General features: G+C 37.7%; 1 protein-coding gene across 2 annotated transcripts in view; it reads right to left on the bottom strand.

The window, feature by feature from the left end:
- Window positions 1-21,934, bottom strand: part of UBA2 (ubiquitin like modifier activating enzyme 2) — a 37,985-nt gene that overhangs the window by 11,125 nt on the left and 4,926 nt on the right. For both annotated transcript variants that reach the window (XM_036108489.2, XM_036108491.2), the window contains exons 4-12: window positions 21,596-21,660; window positions 20,084-20,184; window positions 18,338-18,459; window positions 12,882-12,949; window positions 12,293-12,414; window positions 6,010-6,109; window positions 3,811-3,977; window positions 1,954-2,047; window positions 1,756-1,868 (exon numbers count right to left, since the gene is read on the bottom strand). In XM_036108489.2, coding sequence (XP_035964382.1) covers window positions 1,756-1,868; window positions 1,954-2,047; window positions 3,811-3,977; window positions 6,010-6,109; window positions 12,293-12,414; window positions 12,882-12,949; window positions 18,338-18,459; window positions 20,084-20,184; window positions 21,596-21,660 — 952 coding nt within the window. The remainder of the gene's footprint in view (window positions 1-1,755; window positions 1,869-1,953; window positions 2,048-3,810; window positions 3,978-6,009; window positions 6,110-12,292; window positions 12,415-12,881; window positions 12,950-18,337; window positions 18,460-20,083; window positions 20,185-21,595; window positions 21,661-21,934) is intronic.

Below are 21,934 nucleotides of genomic sequence, written 5' to 3'. Positions count from 1 at the left end.
CCAGCGTGGGGCTTGAACTCATGACCCTGAGATCAACACCTGAGCTGAGATCAAGAGTCAGACACTTAAATCGAATGAGCCACCCAAGTGGTGTTAGTTTTAAAAGATAAACCTAGTCCAAATCTCACGCAACATAGGAACTCTTTAACAGGAGACTCTTGCATAGAGCAAGGACCTAGAAGGGGAGGTGAATTAAGAACAAAAATATCTTTCCCACAAAAATAGCAAGAAAAATTATCTTGGCCTTGGTGCTTAGGGGAAGTGGGGGAGGGGGGGAGGGAACAACACATATCTTCCTTCATATTTCATTACAGTAAGACAGGGCTCATGCGGATTTACTGTCAGACATAGGAGTTGAAAAACTAAAGCTAAGAATTTAAAAGTAGTCCTGAATTGGTAAGATGCCAGGCACCCAGATCAAATCCTCTTTGAAGAAGTACACCTTCAATAAGTCCTTCAGAGTTACCAGACACAGGGGTGCCTGGGTGGCTTAGTGGGTTGAGCATCTGCCTTTGACTCAGGTCCTATGATCTCAAGATCCTGGGATTAAGCCCCATGTTGGGCTCCCTGCTCAGTGGGGAGTCTGCTTCTCCCTCTCCCCTGCACCATGCTCTCCCTCGAATAAATATATATATTTTAAAGATTTATATTTTATTTGACAGAGCACAAGTAGGCAGAGCGGCAGGCAGAGGGAGAGGGAGAAGCAGACTCTCCACTGAGCAGGGAGCCCGATGTGGGGCTCAATCCCAGGACCCTGGGATCATGACCTAAGCTGAAGGCAGCTGCTTAACCGACTGAGCCACTCAAGCGCCCCATAAATAACATCTTAAAAAAAAAAAAATTATGACACAATTTTAACAAACACTAATTCAAAAAAAAAAAAATCATAAGCCAACCAAATACTGTGAAATCTAGCAGAAATGATAGTAGACTCACCCATAAAGAGTTCAGACACGGACATTATCAAAGAACATAAACTAGGTTTAAAACAAAAAAGGAGACTTTAAAAAGCATGAACAAAGGAGAGAACTATAAAATGACAAAGCAAAATTTAATAAAACTATAGGGAACTTTTAGAATTGAAAAAAACGTAATAGAAGGAACCACACAGGGGCGCCTGGGTGTCTCAGTCGTTAAGCGTCTGCCTTCGGCTCAGGTCATGATCTCAAGAGTCCTGGGATCGAGCCCCACATCGGGCTCCCTGCTCAGCGGAGAGTCTGCTTCTCCCTCTCCCACTCCCCCTGCTTGTGTTCCCTCTCTCGCTGTGTCTCTCTCTGTCAAATAAATAAATAAAATCTTAAAAAAAAAAAAAAAAAAAAAAAGGAACCACACAATTAGTCCCTCTAAGAATTCAGTAAAACTGCAACTATTAGAAGCAAACTAGCTTCTGCTTCCATTTCAGACAGAAATAAGAGAAGGAAGTGTTTTCCTTTTTGCTATAATTTCCAGGAAGCTTACTTACACATAAACTCACAAGGTAAGTGGAACATGGTTTTTCCACTGCTTTAATCAATTTTATTGTTTTAATTTTTTAAATGATCTGTTTAATGTGCTTTTTATAAGTTACTTTTTTCCCCCTAAAGTACAGACTATACTATTAAAAAGAGATTGGACGGGGGCGCTTAGCTGGCTCAGCTGGCAGAGCATGTGACTCTTGACCTCAGGGTTGAGTGTTCAAGCCCCATATTGAGCACAGAGCTTACTTAAAAAAAAAGAGAGAGAGGTTACATAAAGAATGCAAATAGAAATACTCACTGTTCTACACTGGTCTATTTTTCCTGATAAAATCTTCAATCCTTCCAATACTATTAACCCAGCAATCACTGCATTAGTAGTAGCGATAGCAGGAATAATGTTCCCTGCCATTGCTGAAAAACAAAGATGAATATGGTTAACTGTGAAAAAAGAGTAACAGAATTTTAGGTAATACAACTAAAGTATAACATAACTTACATTTTATATCAAATCTGCTCTTCATATTCATACTGAAAATATGCATCCTGAGGTTCGCAGCAGAGGTGACAAAATCCATTGCAGATGGGTCATCCTGCCAATATTTTAAACAATTTATTAAGTCTTCCCACAAACTTACTAATTTGGTTGGTATCACCTTCAAAACAGTACTTTCACACGTTTTGTAACACTGTAGACAGTCAACGAGAACAAGAGGTGGCCTTGAGGAAGAAGCTAGGGTCTCATTATCAGATTCTTGGATCCAGGAATGTAGCCTGACAAGAATGCCAAGACCCACCAGGCTTCTAGGACCTCAATCCTGCTTACACAAATACAGCAGACACTAAGTGTATAGACCGCAACACCAATTCGATTCACTGACGGTGGCAACCCTCTCCTAGGTCCATCGGTCTGTAATGAAAGGTTGTTTGGTAACAGCAAAGAGATAAGGGCTTTTTAGAGAAAAGGGCTTCATTAAAGACTCAAACGTCTGGACTACACCTTTTGGTTTTCCTTCTCCAAATTCCCTTCATACACACCGGTCTCCTGCATTTGCGGTTTCTTTTCACATATGGCAATATAACAAAAGTTTTCCCTTGACAATTTATATTCTTCCTGAGATTGTATCTTGGTCACTTTAGATTTCAGCAAGATTTCCTGCTTCACTGAGAACATACTATCCCAGCCTATAATTCAGAAGCACCAAAGTACAGAAGAGAAAGCACTGACAGGATGTGAGTTCTCTATTTATTGGCTGGCTGGTTAACCTCAGGCAAATGAAATTCCTTAAATCTGTAATTCCTTAAGTAGGGAAAATTATATAAATATTTTATGAGGTTGTGATGAGGATCAAGTATGAATATTTAATAGTACCCAACAGTGTACATTAGGTACTTCCCTAGACAACTGGTTCACCATATCCATTAGGTGTAGATTTTAATCAGAGGGTAACAACTCCCAGTTTCAGTTTCATTATCTAGCCCCTGTGTATGGATGAAAACGTCCTAAATCACTATTAGAACACTAACAATGAAAATATGTATTTATTAAATAGTTAATCTTTATACATAAACCCAAAAGAATAAGGTTTACAAGAATCCCCAAAATATGAACTTACTAGCTCTATTTTGGATGTCTAATTCAATCACAGTTTCAAAATTTGCACAAAATTATCATCTCAGCTTAGTAAAACTGACCAAATTTTTCCCCTTACAACTCATGGCAAATCTCTACCATCACTGAAACATAAAAACTTTAACACAGCTAAATCACTTGCAGATGTAGAAAACACTGATTACAATTAAAAATCAAATTAACTCATTAAATTTCAAAATATGACATCTAACCACAAAATACTATTAAATGTTATTTTAACTTGGTAAGAATAATTACATTTAATTTTTGTATTTAGAGGTCTCAGACCTTTCACTATTTCAATAGAAAGGCAATTTTATTACTTTCAAGGTTAATTAGGCTCATGAGCTGTTGTCTCCAAAAGGATTTTATGACTTCTATTAACAAATCTGTATTACACAAGAAAGTTTTTAAGTCAGTGAAACATTTTACTTCAATAAATTCACATTATTTCTCCAGTCCAATTATGTTCTCAAAACATAATTATAAACCACAAATCCATAACCAGAATCTAAAATCAAGTTCTGTATTACTTGAATTCACGTAGAGAAAATTCATAGTTCAATGTAGTAATTAGAAATGAAAACATCCAAGCAAACTCAACATTATGTCCTCAAATTCTGGTAGAATAAATGATATCCAAAAAATTACTAGTTTCTGGTTACAGTTCAAGAACAAAAATATGCATGTGATATAGAATTGCCACATATTTTCAAAACGAACCTTGTCCCATATGAGCTCAGCTCCATCCCCTTTTTCTGCTAAATGAACTCTTAAAGTCTCAATGCTCTTTGAAAAAAGACATGCATAGCTCTTTACATCTAGAACTTGCTGGTCTTTCAGACCTAACTGCGGTTCATTTTGTTGATCTGATGCATTGGTTTCTTCTCCTAAGGGAAAAAATATTAGAAATTTCACTATTAAACATCATCCCTCTATTTTATTTAAAAATTCAATGCTTGACCAATAAGAAAATCAAAATGAAACAAATTCCATTAAGATAATTATTAGGATACTACAAATATTTGTGCAAGAAAATGGCTAATAGGAACCTCATAAAACCACTAGAGAATTCAAAGATACAATGTCGATAAGATAAACATTATGCCCAGCACATAGTTAGCACTCAGCAAGTGGAAGATATCAGAAGCATACTTTTTTTTTTTTTGAAGATTTTATTTATTTGACAGAGAGAGACACAGCGAGAGAGGGAACACAAGCAGGGGGGAGTGGGAGAGGGAGAAGCAGGCTCCCTGCTGAGCAGGGAGCCCGATGCGGGGCTTGATACCAGGACCCTAGGATCACGACCTGAGCCGAAGGCAGACGCTTAACGACTGAGCCACCCAGGCGCCCTATCAGAAGCATACTTAAATTTAGTCTGTAAAACCCAGCAAATGCACTACTGGGTATTTACCCCAAAGATACAAATGTAGTGATCCGAAGGGGTACGTGCACCCCAATGTTTATAGCAGCAATGTCCACAATAGCCAAACTATGGAAAGAGCCAAGATGTCCATCAACAGATGAATGGATAAAGAAAATGTGGTGTGTATACACACACACACACACACACAAAATGGAATATTATGCAGCCAACAACAACAACAACAACAAAAAACCAAAATCTTTCAACGACGTGGATGGAACTAGAGAGTATTATGCTAAGCGAAATAAGTCAATCAGAGAAAGACATGTATCATATGATCTCACTGATATGAGGAATTCTTAATCTCAGGAAACAAACTGAGGGTTGCTGGAGTGGTGGGGGGTGGGAGGGATGGGGTGGCTGGGTGACAGACACTGGGGAGGGTATATGCTATGGGGAGTGCTGTGAATTGTGTAAGACTAATGAATCACAGACCTGTACCTCTGAAACAAATAATATACGTTAAAAAAAGAGAGAGAATATAGTAGGAAGGGAAAAATGAAGGGGGGGAAGTCAGAGAGGGAGACAAACCATGAGAGACTATGGACTCTGAGAAACAAACTGAGGGTTCTAGAGGGGAGGGGGTGGGGGAATGGGTTAGCCTGGTGATGGGTATTAAAGAGGGCACGTACTGAATGGAGCACTGGGTGTTATATGCAAACAATGAATCATGGGACACTATAGCAAAAACGAATGATGTAATGTATGGTGATTAACATAATAAAATAAAATTTAAAAAAATATTTAGTCCGTAAAGACAAATATTCATTACTGTAGAGAACTGCTCCCAACTGACACCCCAAATCTCCTGGGACCCTTTAAGTTTCAATGTGCTAATCACTGCAGTGCATACATTAATTGTAATGTAACTTATCTAAGGCATAGACATAATGTGTGGAAGGGGCGGTAGGATAAGGAAGAAGTCACTACTACAATAGTTTTTCTCACATTTAAAATTGTAAGTATGTCCCTAAATTAAATCCTAAAGAGATAATCACACAAAGGTACAAAGATGTGCATGTATTCTTATCACAACACTATTTGAGGGAAAATATGAAACAAAGGTTAAACAATAAGGGACTAGTTAAATAATACTGACTGGAAAGAGCAAGTAACAATATATAAATGTGTATGATTCCATTTATGTAAAGCGCATAAACAACTGCCCTTTATTTCTGTGCACAGATAGAGTTGACTACCAAGACATTCCCTAAATGTTAACAGTGGCTATTTCTCTAGGTGACAAGATTTCCAGCCATCTTCCTTCTTCATATGTTTCTAAACTGAATTTCTTACCATGAAATTCAGGGTTATTTAAAGATTTTAAGTGAGAGAACTTCCAATTTAGGTATCCCAAAGACTAAAATGTATTTAAGTTTATTTATTTAAGTAATACCTACACCTAATGTTGGGCTTGAACTCACGACCCTGAGGGTCAAGAGCCACATGCTCTTCCAACAAAGCCACCCGGGCACCCCATAAAATGTATTCTTTACCTTGACTTTGTACTTCAGCCCAGTCCAACGGAACCGGAGGTTTCCTTTTCCGCCACAGTTTGTCCATTGTCAACAGATACCGGATATCATCTTTAAAAAGCTTAAAAAAAAATTAAAAAATAACAAAGATAAAATCCCACAAATCCTATAGTCCCTATGCTGATAAAATATAACAAAATTTCATTGATTTACTATAAATATTACACCATAAAATCTTCTGATTTAAAGATATGTCCTATACAAGCAGATGCACACTTTCCAAAAGAAAAACCCACAAAACGTAAACCTTTTATAAAAATATTTATACAGAACGTCTGCATTTGAAACAGTGAAAGCAGAAAAGCTGAGAAAAAGAGTAAAGGAACTGTGAATAGTGCTCACGGCCCCTGCCCCGCTAAGTCACCTCCCCCAAGCATACCTAAAGTTCCAAAGATCGATCTGAAGCAAAATCATGCCAATCAAGAAGTTAAATAAACATACACCAGTTCCATAAGAATTGAATTAAATCACTGAGCCTAGAGATACCAGTTAGCAATATCTCCAAGTTCATGGGTATAATAGCAATAAAGCAGAAACATTTTATTTTTTAAAGAATTTATTTATTTATCTGAGACACAGAGAAGATGAGAGAGAGAGCATGAGCAGGGAGGAGGGGCAGAGGGAGAAGCAGACTCCCCACTGAGCAGGGAGCCTGACACAGGGCTCGATTCTAGGACTCTGGGATCATGACCTGAGCTGAAGGCAGATTTTTTTTTTTAAATATTTTATTTATTTATTCATGAGAGAGAGAGAGAGAGAGAGAGAGAGAGAAAGAGAGGCAGAGCAGAAGCAGGCTCCCCAAGGAGCAGGGAGCCCGATGCGGGACTTGATCCCAGGATCCTGGGATCATGACCTGAGCCGAAGGCAGATGTTTAACTGACTGAGCCACCCAGGAACCCCAAGCATACATTTTAAAAGTACAGTGCTGAAAACCAGAATTTAATCACCTGTAACATCTTTGAAATGTGGTCCGGCCCCCCAAAAAGCCCAAAACCAAAACAATTTCTTTTGCAAAAATGTTATGGGGTGCCCATGTGGCTCAGTCATGTCCAACTCGTGATTTCGGCTCAGGTCATGATCTCAGGGTCACGAGATCGAGCCCCAAGTCAAGCTCTGTGCTGGACATGGAGCCTGCTTAAGATTCTCTCTCTCCTTCTCCTCCCACTCACATACACGCTTTTCTCTCAAAAACAAAATAAATTCATGTTGTAAGCAGTATTATATATAGCCTGAGAGACTATCACGTGAATGGCACTATCCTATGGTAGAATTTCAGATGATTTTATTATATTTACTTTTTCCTCAGCTGTATTTTCTATTGTCAGTTGATTTAGTCAATACATTTATTTTATGTGTCAGCTATGAACTTAAAATTGGCTTAATAAAAAAATTCAGAACCATTTCTTTTTTAAAAAGATTTTATTTATTTATTTTATTAATTTTTTTTTTTTAAAGATTTTATTTATTTACTTGACAGACAGACACACAGCTAGAGAGAGAACACAAGCAGGGGGAGCGGGAGAGGGAAAAGCAGGCCTCCCGCCGAGCAGGGAGCCCGATGCGGGGCCCGATCCCAGGACCCCGGGACCATGACCTGAGCCGAAGGCAGATGCTTAATGACTGAGCCACCCAGGCGCCCCTATCTATTTATTTTAGAGAGAAAGAGAGTGAGTGAGCATGGGGGAAGAGGGCAGAGGGAGAGAGAGAATCTCAAGCAGATTCCCCCAAGAGCCCAGTGCCCAACGCAGGGCTTAATCCCATGACCCCGAGATCATGACTTGAGCCGAAATCAAGAGTTGGCTTCTTAACCAACTGAGCCACCCAGGCACCCCAAAAATTCAGGACTATTTCTATCAAAATATATTCAATTCAATCAGTATTTATGAAGCATCCTTAAATCTCTGGAAAACCAGCCAAATATACAAATAGTTAGAATACAAATTTAGTGTGAGAATCACACAGCTTTGAGTACTAGCAGGAATTTTGTTCTGAGGAATAAGGAGAGTTCAAGGAGCTGGTAACATCTGAAATGGGTGCATAGGCAAGGAAATAAGTTCAGTATGACTTGGGTAACAAAACTGGTTAGACACATTTTATAGAGGACCTTAAGCACTTGGCTGAAAAGCCTCCCAGGCAATGGGGAATTAGCATGGTTTTCCATGCACAAGCTCCACACCCTTTATCCAATTATTAAATACTGGGAATCCCTCAGAGTTCTAAGATGGTACTAAACCATCTTCATGCTCTTTTCTCTTAGGCCTACAAACAGGCCTGCAAATCCCAGTCTAAACCTCTCTGCTTGCCTTTAGAATTACCTGCCCTTACTCTAATATTCCAGAGGAATCTCAAATTGATTCTATCACCTTATCTCATCCTCTAAGCCCTACACAACACACCTGCTTCCCACCTTACCTACCTCAGAGAATGGCACCTTGTTCATTCTACTGCCCAGCAGGAAACCAGGTATCATTCCTGATTCTTCACTGTTCCTCACTTTGAACAACCTAAGTCTTTTATTTTTTTACAAAAAGATTTTATTTACTTATTTCAGAGAGAAATAGCATGAGCAGGGGTGGGGGACTGGGGATCGGATCTTAAGCAGACTTCCCGCTGAGCATGGAGCCCACCGTGGGGCTCAATCTTACAACCCTGAGATCATGACCTGAGCCAAAATCAAGGGTTGGACACTTGAGGCGCCTGGGTGGCTCAGTTGGTTAAGAAGCTGCCTTCGGCCCAGGTCGTGATCCCAGGATCCTGGGATCGAGCCCTGCGTTGGGCTCCTTGCTCAGCAGGGGCCTGCTTCTCCCTCTCCCTCAGCCTGCAGCTACCCCTGCTTATTCTGTCAAATAAATAAAATCTTAAAAAAAAAAAAAAAAGAGCTGGACACTTAAATCAACTGAGCTACCCAGGTGCCCTAAACATCCTAAGTCTTGTTAAATCTACTTTTTCTCCACCCTCCACTGGGAATGCAGATAGGTTGTACTTCAGATTATTCTAGCACTGTACAACTTCAAAAGGTACTGTCCCATATTGATTACAATAGGAATATCAGGTCCTAGAATGGTGCACAGCATACCCTCTATATCTGATCCTATAGACCACCTTTTAATGGATTCCCATTGCCTTGGTATAGCATCCTTGTCATGATCTAGGAAGTCTTGCCTGATGTAGCCTCAGCTTATGTTTCGATTCCTCTTCCCAGTCTCCCCTTTAATGAGAATTATTTCAGTTTTCCGACCTGAGACCTTCTGTGTACATGTAGCATTCTTATCCCCAGCCCAATTCTTTAAAGTCTTGGGTTGAAATGTCACTTCCTCTGGAAAGCCTCTTTTGAAACCTCATACTGGGTCTAGTAACACTGTTTAATAACAATGTTAAGTCTACTTAGTCTTAAAGGGTTCTAATGCATCTGATCTTAATGTCATGACACTCTGATTTTGATATTACTTTTCAATGTCTGACTTTCCCTCTCAACTATGAGTTACCTACAAAGAGCTGGGACCCTATTTTCCATCTTATTCACTGCTGTATCTCCTATCAGAGTGGTGACCAGCATACAGCAGATGCTTAGTTACCTACTGAACAGACTGGAGATGTACTTGAGATTATGCTGGCATTCAACACTGCTCAAACTGGAATGGGAATAGGTATACGGACACAAGTCTGGAAAATACTGTCACTATCCATAACAGAATTAAGTACATTTTAAGCATAACCAAAATTGATTTTCTAAAGAAAAGGCTATAACAAGGAAATAAATGCAACAGGTTTAAGAATCAACCTATGACATCTCTTGCACTGAGGAAAAAGAGAGAAAACATAAACTGGAGGGAGTAGTAGGCCATTTGCGTAGGACCTATGCATGTTGGAAAGCAGACAGAAGCCAGGAAAGATCAAGATGCGGGGCAGAGAAAAAATACTGTTTGAAAACTAAGATATAAAATTAAATTGGCAAAATACGGTGATAAAAAATTTAAAAGCAGCAAGACAAAAGAAGACAGTAACTTACAAGGGAAACAAACCCCTTATGGCTAGCAGATTTTTCAGCAGAAACTTTTCAAGCCAGAAGGGAGTGACATGATATATTCAAAGTGCTGAATGGGAAAAACCTGTGGCCAAGAATACTTTATCCAGCAAAGCTATTATTCGGAATAGGAGATTAAAGACTTTCCCAAACAAAAAAAAAAAGTTCATGACCATTAAACCAGCCCTGCAAGAAATATTAAAGGGGACTCCTTGAGTGGAAAGGAGACCAGAAGTGACAGTATGAAAGGAAACACAAAAGCAGTAAGAATGAATATTTCTGTAAAAAGTCAGCCAAGGAACTCACAAAATAAAAGGATATAAAGTATAACAACATATATCTAAAAGATGTGGAGAAAAGGCATAAAGAATGGGTTCAGGGGAGCCTGGGTAGCTCAGTTGGTTAAGCGACTGCCTTCAGCTCAGGTCATGATCCCAGGGTCCTGGGATCGAGCCCCGCATGGGGCTCCCTGCTCGGCCGGAAGCCTGCTTCTCCCTCTCCCACTCCCCCTGCTTGTGTTCCCTCTCACGCTGTATCTCTGTCAATTAAATAATTAAAAAAAAAAAAAAAAGGGTTCAAACTTAAAACCACCATCAACTTAACAGAGACTGCTATATGCAGAAGAGATTATATACAAATCTAATGGCAAAACCACTAATAAATATGCAAAGAATAATGAGAAAGAAATCCAAATGTGTTACTAAAGAAAATCAGCAAGCCGAGAAAGACAAAAAAGGATCAGCGAAAATCTTCAGGAACAACCACAAAAAAATGAAAACACTTGATGGAATAAACAGCAGGATGGAAGAAGCAAAGGAATGAATTAGTGACCTAGAAGAGAGTAATGGAAAGTAATCAAGCTGAACAAGAGAAAAAAGGCATTATGCAAAATGAAGATAGACTTAGGGAACTCAGTGACTCCACCAGACATAACTAACATTCCTATTATAGGAGTCCCAGAAGAAGGAGAGAAAGGGGGGCAAAAGATTTATTTAAAGTAATAGTTGAAAACTTCCCTTATCTGGGGAAGGAAACAGATATTCAGAGATCCAGGGGACACAGAGAACTCCCATCAAAATCAACAAAAGCAGACCCACACCAAAACATACTGTAATTAAACTAGCAAAATACAGTGATAAAGAAAAAATCTTAAAAGGTACAGGGGGCACGTGGCTGGTTCAGTCAGTAGAGCATGTGACTCTCAGTCTCAGTTTTGAGTTCAAGCCCCCATTCAGCATGGAGCTTACTTAAAAAAAAAAAAGACAACGGTACAAGGGGAAAGGAAAAGTAGAAGTATTAACCTTTACTTAGAGATTTCTCTCAAATAGCAGGGGGGAAAAAGTACGCACAAAGTGCGACCTTCTCTTGACATCTGTCCAATGGCTTCAAACCTGTTAATAAATCCTTAAGGTCATCTGCTCATCTGGTAGGAGTGTATTAGGCAGTTCAAGAAAAGCTGAGAAATCTTCAAGTATCTATTATGATAAACCTGCTAGGGAGTGAAGGCAAAAGAAGTAAAAAGACTTTTAAACATAGACATGAATACCTAGCTGGACTATAAATTAGATAGAGCCAATTAAAACAATCTTGTAGATTTCTCTAGAAACATTCAGCAGGCAAATAATATATACTAATGAAGAGGGATCTGACCAAGAACGAGAGGATTAGGGATTCAAGAGTAATTAAGTACATGTCAGATTCCCAAGAGATTTGAGCAGGAAAGGGATATAAGAGAAGATGAGAAACAGCAGGAACCAAAGATCAGTTATAAGGAAAATCAAGAAGTTCAGTGTAAGTGAGGGAAGGAAAGCCAACCAAGAGTGTATAAGTGAGCCTCTCTATTTTAATTCCTATGAAGATGCTATATTGATTTATCATTAGTGCTAAAATTACAAAACCTAGGGGTGCCTGCACGGCTGTTGGTTAAGCGACTGCCTTCGGTTGAGGTCATGATCCCAGGGTCCTGGGATCGAGTCCCACATCAGGCTCCCCTATTCAGCAGGGGAGTCTGCTTCTCCCCCTCCCCCTGCTCATGCTCGCTCTCTCACTCACTCTCTTTCAAATAAATAAAATCTTTAAAATTCCAAAACCTGCTTATCCTGATGATATCAATCAACTTATTAAGACAACATTAAGCATAAAAAGCATATATTTCATGTACTATTTTAAAACAAACAGAATAATAAATCTATCCATAATTATGAAGAAAGTAAATCTAACCTTGGTAAAAAGTTTAACCGGATCATATCCAGTTGATTTAGCCCATTCCTTAGTGGAAATACGTTTAATTTCACCATCTTCGTTAGATGCTCTGGCTCTGGCTTCAGCTTCCATTGGTTCCCCTATAAAATGAACACCATTTTATTCTCAGCTATAATAAATGTAGAACTAAGCTCTCATCTACCTTTGGGGGGAAAAAAAGAGTCATTTGTGGAAGTCATCTGCACATGACACATTCGGACCTCAAAGAGAAAGAAAAATAATATGCTCATTAGCATCTTTTCCTACCTCAGTTTCTTAAGGCCACATGTAGAACAGTTCAAAATATGGACCTGTAATCAGATCTGGAAACAACTCTCTGCTCTATTTACTACATTTGTGACATTTCTGCATCTTGTCTTCACCAGTAAATGGGACTACTCTTTTTTTAAAACATTGTTTTAAAGATGAAATAATCCATCTTAAACACATAATATACTGTCTAACACAAAACAGCAATTATTTTTTTCTCCTCTTATGCTATCAATATTAAGACAGCAAAATAAAGGCAGTCCTCATTATATAAGAGAACATATCCCAATCTACTCACAGGAAGCTTCAGGGTCAGCTCTGTCAGGGGATACTTCTTGATCAGCATCTTCTTCCCCAAACAACTGGCTATAATAAGAGTAATAAATATTTATGTTCAACAAAATATTGTGAACAAATATTTACTTTTCCTACTTCCCCTCAAAACAACTAACTTAGAATATTCCAAATCTATAGGAGGAATGAGGAATAAACAATTGGCAGGCTAAATTTTAGTAAACCTATATTCATTCCTATCATCTAGGTTCTGCAAATTCCTATGTTAAAATCTTTGATCAAGACACAGGTGAGCAGCTTTTACATTTTACTTGGATACCATTCTAATGCCAGAATGATACTTGTGAAATACACCTGCAGCTAGCTATTAGAAAAACATTATTACACATCTGCTACATGCTGGGCGCTGATCTAGGTGTAAGAATAAGCAGTGAGTAAGATGTTTTTTTCATGGTACTGTATCTCTTTACTACTAAAAGGCCTTCAGAAACAATATATTAAGCAGGAATTCTCCTGTTAATCCAGTTATCCTAAAAACTATTTAATAACACTTACAGGAACATAATGTTCCACCTTTCCTCAAGTACTTGACTTACAAGAAAGCTATCTTTTCAAAGGAATCCTTTGCAGTTATAAAAAAAAGGAAAAGCTATCATCTCAAAGTTTCTCAAAACTCCTGATATACTCTACAAGAAAATGTCCACTTGTTTCCCAAAGTCACTGTATCAATTTTCACCCCAATGGCATGTAAGAGTTCCTATCGATTCACTTCCTCTCCAGACTTAACATTTTACCAAACTACTGAGTATAAAATAGTTTCTTGTGATTTTATTAATTTTCCATGTTAGTCATGAAGTTAAACATATCTTCATTTGCTTACTGCCTATGTGGGTTTCTCTTTAAGTGAAAAAATGCCTGTTCATATTATTTTGTCAGGTTGCCTATTTCTTGATTACAGGAATATATTCTAAGATCGTAATTTTTAGTTGACTTTATGTTGCAAATATTTTCTCATGTCTTTTGACAAGAGATATTTAATTAATTTCAAGGAATCAATCCTTTCCTTTACGGTTAGCACTTTGTGTCTTGAGACATTGTTCCCTAAAGATTTTCCCCTATATTAGAAAGATTTTTTTTTTTTAAGATTTTTTTTTTTATTATTTATTTGACAGAGAGAGAGACAGCGGGGGAGGGAACACAAGCAGGGGGAGTGGGAGAAGGAGAAGCAGGCTTCCCACCCGAGCAGAGAGCCCGACGCAGGACTCGATTCCAGGAACCTGGGATCATGACCTGAGCTGAAAGCAGACGCCTAACCAACTGAGCCACCTAGGCGCCCCTAGAAAGTTTTTTTCTGTTGACATCTAAATACTTAATCCATCTGGACTTAATTTTTATATATTCTTTAAAGTAGAGAATGTAAGTTTTTTCCACATTGATAATGAATTGTCCTACCTTTTATTTAATCCCTTCTTTCATCTGGGATCTCGTATGCAACCTTGGTCATGAGCTCTGCATTGTCCCCATGGTCTGTGTTTCTATCTCTGTACCAGCAACACACTGTAAGTTACTTTTAGCTTATATTAAACCTTGACATCTATTAGAACAAGTCACCTCAACCTACTCCTTTCCAAGAATGTTTAAGCCTTATTCTATAAATTTTCTAATAGCTGAACGAGTTCCAGTACAAACCCTGATGAGATTTTGATTGGAACTGCATTTGAATCTATAGATCAACTTGAAGACAAATGACACACACACAATATTGACTTCCAATCCACAAATACATTCTTTCCTCTTATTTTATCCTTCTTTTTATGTTCCAATGGTTACTATAATTTTCCATACTGGGTCTTATAAATCAAGATTTATAAGTACCTGAGAGTACTTCATGCTTTTAGATGCTTTATTTTTAGGTATCTTTAATATTTAATTATACAATTTTATAGTGAGTTATCCATTTTTTTATTTTTTAACTGCTTGATGCTGCATATAGAAATGTAATCTTTTAGTTGGCCATGCTGCTAAACTGTCATTATTTCTAATAATTTGTCTATAGATTCTTTGGAGCTTTTTATGCAGGTAACTATATTGTATACAAACAACAGTTTTGTTTCTTTTTTTCTCAACTCTTCTCCTGTATTTCCTTTTTGTCTTATTGTATGGGCTAGGAACTTCATTACAACACCAAGTAGAAGCAACAATAATGGGCATCCTCATGTCAACTCTGATTTCAAAGGGGATGATTTGTAACTTTTATCATTAAAAATAATGCTTGTATTGGTGCGCCTGGGTGGCTCAGTTGGTTGGGTGTCTGCCTTCAGCTCGGGTCGTGATCCCGGGGTCCTGGGATCAAGCCCTGTGTCAGGCTCAGCGGAGGTCTGCTTCTCCCTCTGCCCCTCACCCCCACTTGTGTGCACACTCTCTCTCAAATAAATAAAACTTTTTAAAAAATTTAAAAAATAATGCTTGTATTAAGTATATGGTTGGCAAACAGTGGAAGTTTCTGACTGCTGGAGTGAGACTGTACAGATAATCAAGGGGAGGAATCTAGAATGATCCCTATAGTAATGGATTAGAGCTGGAGACACCAGTATGAATTCATATTTACCTTAATATACAGAAATGTTTATAAATTTGTGTATATATACAGATTAGCATAGATATATATTTGCTCTGTTGGCTAAAAGGGCCTAAAAGATACAACAACTAATAGCATGCCAAGCATTCAGATCTTGGTTTCTAATGCCATTCTTCAAAAAAAGGAACCAGGGCGCCTTGGAGAAAGGTCTGATTCTACGGCAGGAAATAACATAATGAGCCTGGAACATCTAGTACCAGAAGGCAAGGAACTGCTCCCCAAAACCCCCACTCACATCGATGGCAGTATGTCTAAGAGCACAGAGCTAACAGAAAGAGCTCCCAGTGGCCAAAGCTAGAACAATCTCAGCAACAAAATATACTATTGGACTTAACCCGAAGTATAAAATATATTCAATATGAATGCAGACTGATATAAATGATGAATCAATCAATAGATGGGTGAGAAAAGACAAACCTTCTAGGCAGAAGAACTCTAATTTATGTAGATACCTCTGCCCTCAAGGAAACAGAACACAGCTCCCATTCCTTAGGTGTGGGCTGCACACAGTGACTTCCCTCCAAAGTGTACGGTACAACAGAGAAGGGGGGATGGGGAGAGTAACTTTACAATGGAGAAACCTGACAAATACTACCTTAGTTAAGTGATCAAGGCCAACATTAATAGTTCTAAATCATGTCAGTAACATATTTACTCTTCATACGATGTGATGAAAATGGCAATTTATCTACCTCTGTGATTTCCCTCCCAATAGCTCATAATAACAGTGTTAACATCAAAAAAAATTTCCCATAGTGGGCCATCCTACCTGACCAGCACTCTCAAAATTATCAGGTCATCAAAAAGGAGTAAAGTCTGAGAAACTATCACAGCCAAAAGAGGCCTAAAGAGACATGACAGACAACTAATGGTAATGTGGTATCATGGAACAGAAAAGGGACACTGGGTAAAAACAAAGGACTTTCTGAATAAACTATGGACTTCAGTTAAATATGGTATCAATAGTGGTTCATTAATCGCTGCATACGTATCATACTAACAATGTTAATAAGGGAACTCTGTATTATCTTCTCATTATTTCTGTAAATTTGAAACTGTTCTAACAAGTAAAATCTGTTAAAAAGAAAAAAATGTTTGCCAAATAATGCTTACAAAGTATATTTTTTATGAAATTTCATTGTTATACCATCATATGTGTACTTTTCTGAGAGCATACACATTATACCTTAATCAAAAAATAAAGAAAACCAATGTTTGCTATAAGTTTGTAAAAGGTATCTTTTACCAGGTTGATAAAGTGTTCTTATTTTATTAAGAATTTTTGGGATGGCTGGGTGGTGTAGTCGGTTAGGCGTCTGCCTTCAGCTTGGGTCGTGATCCCAGGGTCCTGGGATCAAGTCCCACATCCAGCTCCTTGCTCTTCTCCCTCTCCCTGCCACTATCCCTGCTTGTGCTCTCTCTCTCTCCCCGACAAATAAATAAAATTAAAAAAAAAAAGAAGAACAACAAGAACAAGAATATTTGTCATGAGGGGTGCCTCGGTGGCTCGGTCGGTTAAACGTCCAACTCTTGATTTCGGCTCAGGGTTGTAATCTCAGAGTCATGAGACTGAGCCCGTCCGACTCTGTGCACCATGGGGAATCTGCTTCTCTCCCACTGCCCCTCCCCACGCTCTCTCTCAAATAAATAAATTAAATTAAAAAAAAAAGTCTTGAAATTCTCCTTTTATTCTGTAATGGCCTTAAATGGTTTTGTTATCAAAGACATGATAGCCCCATAATGCAAACTGAGAAGTATTCAGGTTTTAAAAAATGTCTCTGGGACAATTTACTTAACATTATAACGATATAGTACTTGCAAGTTCAGTGGAAATCACCAATAAATTCAGATAGGTTTGGTGCATTATTCAGAATTCAGACCACTTATTAAATTCCCCTAAAGTATAGTACTGTTCAGGCTTTCTTATTTCTTTTTGAGTCAGTTTTTTTTTTAAGTTTTTTTTCAAAATGAATTTATCCAGGAGCACCTGAGTGGCACAGTCAGTTAAGGATCCCCCTCTCGGGTTTTGGTTCAGGTTGTGACTTCATGAATCATGAGATCGAGCCCCTTATCTGGCTCCACAGTCAGCAGGGAGTCTGCCTGAGATTCTCTCCCTCTCCCCCACCCCCGCGCTCTCTCTCTCTCTAAAAAAAAAAAAAAAATTTTATCCAGATTAAAAATTTCTGTATACAGGCATGGTCTTTTTATTATCATCCTTTTGTTCTTTACTATCATTTAAATCTGTGCTGAGATTACATTCCCCATTTATTTCTCTCTCCTTTTCATGATTGAACTCACGAAGTATATTTTTCCTCTTACCTCAATTACATCCTTCCCACTAATTTCCTTGGAATTTATCCTTTTTCTAATTTAAGTTGAGTCCTTAGCTCATTAATGTTCATCTCTCTTCATGTGTGTAAGCCTAGAACTTTTCTTCCAACTGCCACATTCAATGCATCCAAGTTTCACATGTAGTATTTTCATTATCATTAAAAAGTATTTTTAACTTCCATGATTTCTTTTTTAACCAATGAATTACTTCTAAGTATGTTTTTATAATTCCAAATACACAGACTTGTATTCATTTAGTTATATGCCTGTCTCCAATATCAGGCTTCCTATATAGTCCATGGTATATAATGGACACGCATGCAATATTGGCTGAATTCAGCACAAGAAGTAACAAGAAAGTTAACGGAGCGTCTCTTTGTCATATTTAAAAGAATATTCCTCATAAATACAATCTGAGATATAAAAATAAAAATGACCCCATTTCCCATCGTCAGTACTGAAAATACACCCAGAAATATATATACTCTTACTTGAACAAATACTTTGCCCAAACGATGCAATGAATAGGTTCAGAAGGGGTGTTACGAATTGTACAGCCAGGGAAAGTTCTCTGGGTAGGTTTGGGATGACATTCATAACACTCAGTTACACCCTGCAAAGTCAGAATACAAGAAAAGTATTTATCCCATGATGGTAGTTTCTCAACGTCATAAAGTAATCATCATAAATATTCATTCATCTACATTCTAACTGGGCTTTATACTGTCAAGAAAATTTTAAAATATCAGTGACTCCAAAATCCTTACTTTACAAACAAGGAACTGTAACAAAAGTGAACTGAATCAATCACAGTCACAGCTAAGTCTAAGCCAGGATTCCTGACTCCGGCCCAGTAAACAACACTTACAACAAGCCAAAAACAAAATCAAAAACAAAAAGCCACACTGCACCTGAATATCAAATACAAGAAGTTTACCTTAATCACACTAAACAAAAGAAAAACTACTAGAAAGACAAACAACAGCTTTCTAACCAATTATCCCTCAAAGGTGTGGACCTCAGTTATTTAAATATTATTCATAGCCTTACCTTATAATCTCCTAAAAATTAAGAAAACTAAAAGTAATTAATAATTTCAAGAACCACCTAGATACACAGAAAAATCCTAGATATTACCAAACAAAATACTTCTCATTTTGTTGAGCTAGGGTTACATTTTAATTTGCAATGTAAGGAGTCCTTGAGAGAAGTCTATGGTACCTCAGACAATCTTTCAAAACCATCAAATGAACATTCCTCATTTCAGCAATTCTCAACCTCAGTATTAATACATAACTAGTACCTTAGGATCAGGTTAACGAACCAAAACCTGCAAATATTGTTTTAATATAAATGACAGCAGATCCAGGATTTTCTCCATAATACCATTTCTGGTGTCCTTTCAATAAACCTTCTTGGGGGCAGCCATATGACCAGCAGCCATCCCTCAAATCACAGTGGATAAGAGAACGACTGCTGTGACCTATAAACAGACCCTGAAGGACTCCACTGATTTAACTAAATTTAATACACATTGATATTTACAAGTCTTTGTAAAAGGATACTAAATAAGCTTCCAAGAGTATTTATCAGCTAAAACAAAAGAAGCAGAGCCACAATTTCCAACATGGGTAAACTGCCAAATAATGGACAAAAGTAGCAAATTTTAAGTGGTAATTCAAATTTTGGTTTCAAAACCTGCAAAATGACTCTTCAAATGTATCTGTGTTTAATTTCCTAAAAGAACTAAAAGAAAAAAGATCACAATGCTGAATTTTATAAAACTGGGTTATGAGTCCACAGGTATTTATTTGCTCTATTAATCTCTAGTTTTCTCTAAATGTCTGAAATATTTCACAAATACAACAAATATTTTCAAAGTACTCTTCAGATCTTTGAAGTCCAGACTTCAGATAAAAAGTAACTTTGGAGAAGGCAGTTTTATCATACACCAACTATGGCATCACAGGTAGTTTTATAGCTACAAAGTATTTTAAAAGGCAATGTCATTAAGCTTACCAGTCTAATAATTTTAATATATAAGCTACAGAAGCAAAGTAGCACAGAGCTAGAAAAATCTCTGCCTATATTCTTTGTATTACCTTTATAGTATCTAAGTTTTACCAGAGCACAAAACATCTTGGATGGTGACTAGCCCATATCATATAAATCCAAAGTTTACTTCTTCCCTCCTTAAGGTCCCAAATAAATATTTGGGAAGTAAAAACTTACTTTACCTTTTTGATGGTAGTTACTTGCCCAAGGTAACCAGCAGTTCCACTCTCAATAAGAGGAACATCAGCTGCCAGACACATCCTATTAACATGGTTGCGGGCAGCTGGAAGAAAAATACTAGTTAGCAGGAGTTTATGGGGGGAAGAATTAGTTACTTTAATTAGGATAACATTTACCCAAACTATTTTTTTTTAATTTGTTATGTAATTTTCTTATAGCTATGACCAGTGTAATAAAACGGTTACACTTAAAGAGACATTCACTAGCAAAATTCCAAACATAAGGAATTTATATCACAAATTTACTCCAGGAAAAGCACACCTATAAATAATTTTTGGATTCTAAAGTGTCACCTTTCTCTTCCGTTGCTGTGTGCCTACTCTATTAATCTCGGCTAAAACATTGTTTCAGTGTGTTCTGAATCCTTACTATTATTCTAATAAAATTATCAGGTAACACATGGAAATGAATGGAGAATGGAGAATATCAACTTGGAACTACTAAGGCAGTTTAAGACAAGGGGAATAAAGAGGAGTCTAGTTAAAAGTCATTCAGAGATGCCTGGGTAGCTCAGCCAGTTGAGTACCCAACTCTTGATTTCGGCTCAGTTTCTCAGGGTCGCGGATTAGGCTCTGTGTCGGGCTCCATGCTCAGCACAGGGTCAGCTTGAGATTCTCTCTCTCTCTCTCTCAGCTCCTCCCCCTTCACTCAGGAGCACACTCTCTCTCAAATAAAATCTTTAAAAAAAAAAAGTCTTTCTGACCTTTCCTCATGCTACTTCGTGTTTTTTCTTTGGTATTTCAAGCTCAAAATGGTTACAAACCACTCCACAAATGTTGTTTTACATGTAGAACAATGACTGGCTATGCAACACTTGATTATAAGAAACATTACCCCCTACTGTGGAAAGCTTAAATGGTCTAAAATATGTACATCTAAATAGAATCCAGCCTGTTATCTTACGGCACCCACCTATACCTAAAATAATTCAAGATCCATGGCATCTATACTAACTTTGACATCCTCTTGCCCCAGTCTTCAAACAGTGGTTTTACAGCCCCGATCGCACTTTAGAATCACATGGGAAACTTGGAAAAAATATGCTCAGGCGTCATTCAGAGAGTCTGACTTAACTGGTCTTGAGATGTGAGATACAGGCACAGATATTTCTTAGATCTCCATGTAAATGAAGGAAGTCACACTGTGCTTAAGTGATGGGATACTCTGAAACAAGCACACACCCACATACCATATGTAGTCACCCTCTTTAGCGATTTTAACAACTTCTATGTTCACACGTTTTGCTAGAACAGCAGAGTATGTGATAGCTAAATTCCTGCCCGAAACCAGTTCTAGTTAAAATTACAACCAACTGGCAAATTTTAAACCTAACCTTACTGCTCTCTAGATGTAACTCATAAGGAAATACTTTAAAACACTAAAAGGCTGTGGAAACAGCCTTGTTACGGGGGAAGGGAAATACTTAGGAATTAAATGTATTAAAATAATCTCACCTCTGTTATCTAAAGCATTCATAACCAATATAAATTGTCGAAAAAATTCCACATTATAGTCAGGGCTACAAAACAAAACAAAACAAAACGTCACCAAAACAACTGGCCTTATACCTGATCTTCACAGAATACAGGGTCCTAAAAAGCATACTAAAGTAACAGTGCAAAAATAACTGATATTAGGGGTATGTATCATATAATAGATTTGACTTTTTCGAAACACCATAGCAGATTTCAAAGAAATAATTTCCCCTTAATCCCTGTGACTTGACATCCTTTTTGGTCAGCAATCTGGGGCCTAAGAGCACGATCTCAAACTGGCACAAAGATGGCATGACT

The sequence above is a fragment of the Halichoerus grypus genome, chromosome 15 (genome assembly GCF_964656455.1).
Source record: "Halichoerus grypus chromosome 15, mHalGry1.hap1.1, whole genome shotgun sequence".
Classification (NCBI taxonomy): Eukaryota; Metazoa; Chordata; class Mammalia; order Carnivora; family Phocidae; genus Halichoerus; species Halichoerus grypus.
Note: the sequence above shows the minus strand (reverse complement) of the source record. Positions and strands in the feature narration are given on the sequence as shown.